The sequence below is a fragment of the Apaloderma vittatum genome, unplaced genomic scaffold (assembly GCF_000703405.1).
Source record: "Apaloderma vittatum isolate BGI_N311 unplaced genomic scaffold, ASM70340v1 scaffold5209, whole genome shotgun sequence".
NCBI classification, from domain to species: Eukaryota; Metazoa; Chordata; class Aves; order Trogoniformes; family Trogonidae; genus Apaloderma; species Apaloderma vittatum.
Window position 1 is genome coordinate 2,201 of NW_009735671.1, and position 8,953 is coordinate 11,153.

Below are 8,953 nucleotides of genomic sequence, written 5' to 3' on the forward strand. Positions count from 1 at the left end.
ACTCATGGAGTCATAGACTCATCTTGTGAAAGTTCTCCTAGGTCCTAATTACTTGGGCTTTTCTCCCCACTGCACCTGGGAGTTTCAGAGGTTGCTCAAGCTCTTGACCTCCCTTGGGGCATTTTGGCCACAGTCTCCGCATAAACACTCAGAGCAGAGCCCTGGATGCTTCAGAAAAACATCACACAAAGTAGCAGGCTAGAAGAAGCAATCCAAGCCTTGGGCTGAAGGACAGGGGTTTGCATTACGAGTTGTTTGGCCTGATTCAACACCATCTCACTCCAGCCGCCACTACCGCTGGCGTGGACTATTAAAAGTTGCAGAACAAAGCCCAGTAGGGAGGAAAGAAACATCAACAAAGCAAAAATCAAAAAGGAGGTACAAAATGAGTAGGGAGAGTCTCTAGTTCTAGTTGCTTGTTCTGCTTGGTTGGTGGAGACAGACCCCCAGGGCTCAGCATCCCACCCGTCTTCTTTCCTCCTGCAGATATGAAGATGAGATCAACAAGCGCACAGCTGCGGAGAACGAGTTTGTGGTCCTCAAGAAGGTGGGTGACACTAGTGAGACCAGCTGGGAGTGTGGGCAAAACCTGCGTGTGGAGCCAAGGAGAGAAACAGAGAACCCTGGCACCATGACTCTGCCTCAGTCCTCATCGGGCAGCCCCAAAACAGAGGCAACCCCGTGAATTTGGAGAACCCCTACCAGGCTGTAAGCACACGCACCACAAACCCAGATGGTCTTCAGGGCTGGAAATGTCAAGGTTCCCCCTCAAATCTAAGAGAAAACACGGGCTTTGCCACGGTCTTTGTTTCTTCACCTTTTTTCACTGAATATATTATGTCTCTCCAGGATGTGGATTGTCTCTACCTGACCAAGGAGGAGCTGGAGGTGAGGGTGGGCCTCCTGCGGCAGCAGCTGGAGTTCCTCAAGTGCATCTATGCCGAGGTAAGAGCTCCCAGCTCCCTGAGTGCTGCCTTGGGGAACAAGGCACCCTCTGCCACCCCCTGAGGTCCTCACCAAGACTAAATGCAGGGAAAGGTGCCTTTTCTGCAAATCCTGGCATTGCATCCCCCAAATCTATATTTCTTTATGTGTATTTGGCGACACTATTGCACATGCTTCAGGAAGGCAAAGGGTGCTCTTGGCTTTCTCCTCCGTTACTGGCCGCAAAGTTGGGGATCTTTTGTATAGGAAAGCTCCTCAAATTCTAATCCAAACCATCCCTGGAACCCATTAAAACACCTCATTCTTCAAACCCCAGATATTTTTAGTGCTCCATCCCCTAAGCTGCATTAGTCAAAATATTTTGGTGAAAGTAACCTTTCACCTAAAAGTCAGCAAGTTTTTAACAAAACACAGAGGGAATGCTCTGTATTTGCACCTCTTCTAGCCAAACACCACCCAGCATGCTGTAGGTGACAGGGCCTGAATTACCCACCTCGAGGGGTTCACAGCCCAGAAAACTGCTGACAGAGCCAGAAACGCCAAGTTGCGACAAAGCGAGTTGCTCCACCAGCCTTCTCCAACCTTCCTTAGGGAACAGTATGCAGCAATCCCATGCTGTGCCACTGAAACAGGTCCCAGCTGCTGGGAACCAGTCACCCACCTGGCAAACCCAATGTTCTAGCTGGGTCTTAATGGGAGAACCTTTGTGAAGCCTCCACCTTCTCACTAGACCCCCGACTTTGCCACTGGAGTCGGTTGAGGGAAGGGGACTGACGTAAGACGGATCTTACAGGAGAGAGCTCAGCTGGATTGCCAGCTGTGTGACACCTCTGTCATCGTGCAAATGGACAACAGCCGGGACCTGGACATGGAGGGCATCATCAAAAGTGTTGAGTGCTGCTATGAGGAGATCGCCCAGAAGAGTAAGGCTGAAGTGGAGGCTTTCTACCAAACCAGAGTGAGTATTCACACACCAAAGCAGATGGCAAAGAAACCCCTTGGCCAGCGAAACTCTGAGGACCATTTCTGTCCTCGACAACACATCTTAAACTCACCCCATAGTGCATACACTGGAGAAAGTCATGCCAAAACAAAACCTCCCAACTTTAAAACCGTGGTTTGGGACTTTTCTGAAAAAAGAGAGCACAACAGACCTCAGTGTTGCTTCAGAGAGGTCTCCTCTGTGCACACCCATTGGGAACACCATCCTCTTCCCAAAGGGCAAGTGCTAAGGACCTACCCAGGTCCTGTCACCTTGTCTGGGCTGAGGTCATGTCTGAGAGTCAGACAAGGAAGGGGCGAGTGGGGTGTGTTAACATCATCCTCTTCCCATACGATAGCTGGAGGAGCTCCACAGCAGCAGGGGCAAGTTCTGCGACGACCTGAGAAACAACCAGAGTGAGATAGCTGAGCTGAACCGGATGATCCAGAAGCTGCAGTGTGAGTCAGATAACGTGAAGAAACAGGTAAGATGAAGGGTTGAATGCTGCATGGGCAGTGGGGCGTGCAACTGCTCCAGCAAAGGGCTTTGTCCTTACCAGCTCCCACCTTGCTGCAAAGACCCCCCCACCCCACCCCAGCGTATATTTGTTTGTTTGCTTATTTCCCACCTGCTGTTGATACACAAAGCATCAGATTTATTTCTCGCTTAACAAATAAGCAGAAGCCAGTTGGCTTGGCTGTAACAGAAAGAGTGCTTGCTCTGTGCTTCCTACTGGGGTGCAGCCAACGGGTCCCCTCCACTTCATCCCAAATAACTTGGCCAACGAAGACGTCCAGGCAAAATATCCGGCATATCTAGCTGAGAAACAAGGGGTAACATGAGCAACCCTGTGGAGATTCCTCTTCATGTCACCAATGGCCACCCTCTTGTCTGTTGCCATCCACAGATCGCGGCTCTGCAGACGGCCATCTGCGACGCGGAGCAGCGTGGTGACTGCGCCCTCAAAGACGCCCGGCAGAAGCTGATCGACCTGCAGACTGCACTGCAACAAGCCAAGGACAAGATGGCATGCTTGCTGAGGGACTACCAGGAGCTGCTCAACGTCAAGCTGGCCCTGGACATTGAGATTGCCACTTACAGGACACTGCTGGAAGGAGAAGAGAGCAGGTAAGAGCATCCCTGGTCGCACCTTGTAACCACAGCTGGCAAAACCCAACAGGAGGAGAAAGAGGCAGTGAGAAATGCTGAGTGGAGGCAGCTCCCCATGGGTGCAGAGGGGAACATCAGCCCTTTTCTCCCCCCAAGAGTGCAGAGGGGAGCATTGCCCCTCATTCCTCCTCATCCTCCTGAGGCAGTCGGATGGCAGCGCACTGAGCATGCTGCAAGATCCCTTGCTTGCAGTACAAAAAGAGGATAGGATATTAAAATGTCTGTGGGAACTGGGGATCAGACCCCGCAGTGCTTCAGTGGGCAGTTTGGACCAGAACTTCACAGCTGGGTGCACAGAAAAGCTGGAGTACCTGCAGGGTTTCTAAGAAAGCAATGGTTGGGCAGCACCTCTATGGGCTTGTGTATGTGAGGAATATTTCCCCAAACACATCTTTGAGACATTTGTTTTCTTTACAGGATATGTACCGGCAACCCTGTAAGCGTAGGTAAGATAACAAAGCATTCCCTTAATTTCCTTATAAACCTTCTTAGCTTATAAGTTTCCTTCTAAGCCTGTAAGTTTCCTTCTAAGCCAGGTTTTGGCTGCTCCAGGAGTGACTGAGCCTGTTTTCCTCCCACAGCTGTGGTCAGCGGCGGTGGTACCGTCGGGGAGTGCCGATCCCTATCTGGAATTGGAGGCAAATGTGCCGTCAAGACAGGAGGGGTTGGCGCGGGCTTGGGGGGGGGCTCCTCCTTCGGGGGCAGCGGCGCTGGCTTTAGCACCCGGAGCGTAGACTGCCTCCCCAGGGTGGGGGCTGGATTTGGGGCTCGGAGCGCGGTGAGCTGTGTGGGGCGAGAAGTCATCACCGGTGGGGAGGGGATGCAATGCGGGGCTGGAGTGGGCAACCTGGGCAACGTGGTGTGCGCCGGCGTGGAGCAGTGCAGCCCAGGAGCCGTCATCATCCCCGGGGCAGGGGTCTGCGGTGCCGGGAGCAGGTACAGCACAGCCGTGCGTGTGGTCAGAACAACTCGGTAGAGCCCAAGGGGCAGCGACAACGTCACATTTAAAAAGAAAAATCAGCATTTCTGCAGTAAAACAGTATTCCCCTTCCTCCCGACAGCTGTAGGGATCACACAACCATGCGCTGCTGCCCGTGCCCGCACAATTAGGCTAATCGCTCTGCCGGAAACATTTTGCATGATCAGAACCCACCTTCTCTTGCGTGTCCTTCTTGGGGGAAACTTACCCCCAGTCGGTGTCAAACGAGACTTTCATTATGGAGAGTCCGTACCTGTCCTGACACAGCATCTTGGCTCTTAAATCAGTCTTCTCTGCTTGACCCCGTTTCAGCTGGGTTGTTTTTTTTTTTTTAACCTGATGCAGCTATTGCAAGTCATCCCGACTTCAGAAAGAGAAGCCACTTTTTAATTGTCCAAGATGGAGCTGCAGCTATTATTTAACTTCTTTAATGACACCAGAAAATCCAATTTTTCCTGTTTACGAGAGGGTTGGTAATGCTTATGTAAATTGGTCTGAGTTGCTACACCGGGTTTGGTAGAGCAGATTTTAATTACACACCGACGAGCACCTTATACCTCTGTAGTTAAATGCATGCGTTGTTTTTCCCGTGTGTGTACCAGATAGACGGATTTAATGCTTTTAATGTGTAAGTGAACAGAGTTGATTACCCTTCGCTTACCCCGAACTTTCAGCTGTACCTTCAGTAAACTACATGCATAATTCACGCTTTGCTTCCTGGGTTTTATTTCCCTCCCTGATGTTACAAACACACAGAGATTTTTCTCAAACATGAAGCTCCTAGTGGGCGGGGTTGGGTCACAAGAAGGGGAGTTTTAACAAAGTGATTTTTTGGGGGGGGGGGCTTTGCCTTCCTGATGTGCTTTTGCATACCTTTATTCCATCCAGACACTAGTGTGGCCACAAGCAAGTCTGGGAACGTGGTGTAAAACCAGGACGTTTACCCGCTTGCAGGATGTGCAGCTTGCTTGGGATCTCTCGCTCTGTCTGAGTTCTCTGGAGGCAGAACAAAATAAATTAAAAAAAAAGCAGCCAAGCCCTTGTTTAAAGAAATCTGTGGGAATCAGCTCAGGTAGTAGCAAAAAAAAAATAAAATAGCTCCACACTCCATGCTCTCTCACAAGAGCAGGCTAGTTTTAAAGGAAAGCAGGAGAAAATTGTACCTTCCCAAAATGCAGCATCGTAGAATCGCAGAACCATTTAGGTTGGCAAAGACCCTTAAAATTATTGAGTCCAACCATTAACCTAGCGATGCCAAGGCCACCACTAAAGTATTGCTCTTCTTCCTCAAATACCCCTAAACCACATAAACTCACATGAAGAGCAGAGTCTCCAGGATGTGCCTGGACCTCCCCCTCCAACAGCCCTCGCAGGGAGGGGAAAACCCTCTCCCACCATCTCAGGAGATGGGTTTCAGGGGAAATCAGGTTGCCCCCTTCCTTTCCTCCCCAGTTTTCAAGGGACAGTGCCCCATGGTGAGGTGTCTATATGCCATGTGGCACTCATCACAGCTGGATGCACAGCTGGATGCCAGGAAAACCAGCCGGCCCTGCCATGGCTTGCCTGGGCACAGCCAGAGGCCCCTGTGAGAACTTTGCTCTGAATTGCCCTTTGGAGAAAGCCGTTTCTCCACACCACAGGGTGTGGGCAGGTTGATTCACCCCATGGGAAGTGCAGCGAGAACTGAGAGTTGTAACTCGTTCCCCAAAATCCCACACCGCTTCCTAGACCTCACTGCTGACTCACGGCTTGCCCGCCCCAACCTCGCCACGGCTGAAGGATGAGTTCCAGCACCCTTGAGCAACCTGGTCCAGTGGAAGATGTCCCTGCCCATGGCAGGGGGGTTGGAATGAGATGATTTTTGAGGTCCCTTCCAACTCAAACCATTCTATGATTCCATGATCCTGCCAGGCTTGGTTCTGCCCACACCAACGGCATGGTGATGAACCCATCACTGGTCGAGCATCTGCCTCTGCTTCTCCCCCAGCACCGAGCTGAGCGTGGTGGATTCAGGCTCCCCATGTCTGCAATGTTCGTCTTTTTTAATACGTGACGTGTCTTAGCAACACTGCCTGGGCTGGGCAGGGGGTCAAAGCCAAATGGATCAGCCCTTGCTGAGAAGGCAAAACGCACCCACCTAAAGACGACATTTTTCGAAGTGGCTATCTTCATCCTCTCTGTCTTCATGCATACGACTCAGACTTCATCTCATTTGTATGTAAATAACAAGCAGAAAGTCCCAAACAAGAAGCTTCCAGTGCCCCAGCAGCTCATAATTTATGTTGATCGCCTCCCTGCAAAACAATACCTGCAATCCCAAACCCAGCCAGCTCCCCAGGGTACCAAAGCAGCCCAGCAGCTCTTGCACTTCTGGGAGAAGGCCTTTAATCATCCCTGCCCTTCTCAACCCCAAAGTATTGCAAAACTCATGTTTTCTGCAGCCTGCTTGAAGATGTTCATGTAGATCAGGCCATTTTGGAGAGAAAGAAGAGGCCAGGAGTGTGGTTTTGGTAGCATTCTGGAGGCCGAACCCTGTTCAGTGTCCCTCTAGACATGCCCCGTGGTAGATAGACAGAGTCCAGTAGAGTTGATCCAAACTACCAAGTGCAAAAAGCCACATCCACCTCTGGGTATGGAGCACACAGACCTCAGCTCCTCCACACAATAAACCAGCCCAGCAAAGAAACGGTGCATTTTTCACCCAGCCCCTTCATCGCTCACATACCTGGTGGACAGCGGGCTGAAGGAAGAAAAGTATGGGAGCCTAAAATGACAATTCCCTCTTTCTTGTTGGCAGCCCCACCTTTAATCCCATTATATTCATTCATCTCTAATATCTGATCTGAACCCGTTTGTCAGCTTCAGGACAATCTGCCTTTACTGGGGTCAAGAAAGCATGAAGACAATCTCATTTTCCCATCGCACCCAGGCTTTGAAATCTATGCAAATCGCCAAGGCAATAGACGTTCATGAATTTCAAGTGACATCCCAGATTCAGACCGACGTGTTCCAAAGAGAAGCGAGCCGACCTGCACCAGCCGGGAATTTCGCAGTGCAATGGGAAATTCTGTTTGAGTGACCTGGTTTGAGCCTGCCTGGCAGCATTTCTCCAAGGATAATCAGATATTTGCTCTTCTCTAGAACACGAAGCACCTGCTCAATTTTTCTTCCAGAGATGCCAGTGGGTTTTGTAGCGTTAGGGAACACAAATGTATTTTGAAGGGCATGTAGAGTCCTGTCCTGCAAATCCATTTAAGCCCCAGTCATGCGCACAACACGGGCAAAACCACCAGGACAGCAACTGGCTGAAAATGAGCTGAGCTCTGAAGTACAAAGAATAAAATGCTCTACACGTTGTGCTTCCACAAAATCAGAGATGCCAGAAACTGTCACCACACCCTATTGAATTTGCTCTTTTTTTCCCATGGACTCCAGGAAGTAAAACAAGGAGAACTTGTGGGAGTTATTTTTCATGCTGGTTAAATCTTTGCTTTTGGCAACATTTTGAATGGAAGGGTTCAAAGGTCTTTAAAAGAAATCACAGCTGTAAAGAGCTAGAAACTCCAGCCTGATGACATCTTAATGTCATCATGCAAATAATACCATTCCATAAAGCTGAGTAAAGTGTTTTTTGTGGTTTTTTTTCAGAAAATTTGCCTATTTCATTGAAATGCCTTTTAGATGAAGATGAAAAATTCCTCAATCACATCATCGGTTGGCTGGGGACATCTGGATGGGATGGAGTTGTCCTCTGGAGATGACAATATCTCTAGAAAGGAAGCCTAGGAAACCTGGCATAGACTAAATATCTAATGCTGGATGGCCAACATTTGACATGGCATTTAAATATAGTGCCTCAGAGCGAAATCATGGATTGGCACCTCTTGGCACCAGTCAGCTCAAAAAGTCTCTGCATAAATACTGTGAACAGGCTGACTCGGCAAATTAGAGCTTGAAAGAGATGTCAGGCTTCATGAGCATCACACCCACGCTCTGTCTTTGAGTGAAGAAGCCCCGTGAAATATTTTTGTTAGGATTTAGCCGTTTTCTTCTCCCTGCTTTTCACTCAAGCTCATGCAGAGAAATCTCCACTAAGCTCTGTAGTGATCTACTGCATCTTGTAAGTAGCGTAGGTCTATCCGGGTAGCTACCTGTCCTTTTTCACCCTTCTTTATTAATTTTCTTTCTCTTTGCAGCTATGAAATAAAATAATATATCTCTGCAAGCACGCAGAGGCTTTGCCAAAAACCAGGGGGTTAGATAACTCTTCTAGCTGAGCAGATTCCACTGGCCCCAGTAGGTGTGTTGGAGTCAATCAGCGTTTAACAAGTTTCAGTAAGACAGCTGGCTGCCTGGCACGTCAAAACCATGAAGGCACTAAATTGATCGCTGGACTTCCCTGCAACCAAGCCCACATCCACAGGGGGGATAAAAAGGGCCTCCCGAGCTCCCTTCCACCAGAGAGCTGCCCTCTCTGTCTGCTGCTTCTCGCCGGTGCCGGGGCTGTCGTCTTCTGCCATGATGAACCGGCAAACTTATAGCACGAGAGCGGGAGGCGGAGGCCGATCTTACAGTGCTGCCTCAGCGATCGTCCCGAGCGGCACCAGGGCTGGCTTTAGCTCCATGTCTGTGTCACGGTCCGGAGGAGGTGGAGGTGGTTTTGGAAGGCTCATCGGAGGAGGTGGCGGTGGCGGTTTTGGCAGCAGGAGCCTCTACAACCTTGGTGGTAGCAAGAGGATCTCCATTGGTGTTGGAAGCAGCTTCCGAGCTGCTTTTGGGAGTGGAGCTGGTGGTGGCTCTGGCCTGGGAGGTGGCGGTGGTGGCGGCGGTGGATATGGTGGTGGCGGAGGTGGATTTAGCGGTGGTGGAGCTGGTGG

The 8,953-nt window shown here is 50.1% G+C and overlaps 2 protein-coding genes across 2 annotated transcripts in view; both read left to right on the top strand.

Moving 5' to 3' along the window:
* Positions 1 to 3,059, top strand: part of LOC104279384 (keratin, type II cytoskeletal 73-like) — a gene marked incomplete at its 5' end in the record, with an annotated part of 5,244 nt that extends 2,185 nt beyond the window's left edge. Inside the window, 5 exons of the mRNA XM_009876655.1 lie at positions 487 to 547; positions 850 to 945; positions 1,739 to 1,903; positions 2,286 to 2,411; positions 2,835 to 3,059. Of these exons, the coding sequence (XP_009874957.1) occupies positions 487 to 547; positions 850 to 945; positions 1,739 to 1,903; positions 2,286 to 2,411; positions 2,835 to 3,059 (673 nt within the window). The remainder of the gene's footprint in view (positions 1 to 486; positions 548 to 849; positions 946 to 1,738; positions 1,904 to 2,285; positions 2,412 to 2,834) is intronic.
* A 5,538-nt stretch (positions 3,060 to 8,597) lies between these two features.
* Positions 8,598 to 8,953, top strand: part of LOC104279387 (keratin, type II cytoskeletal 5-like) — a 4,895-nt gene continuing 4,539 nt past the window's right edge. The window contains exon 1 of the mRNA XM_009876658.1: positions 8,598 to 8,937. Within this exon, the coding sequence (XP_009874960.1) occupies positions 8,598 to 8,937 (340 nt within the window). The remainder of the gene's footprint in view (positions 8,938 to 8,953) is intronic.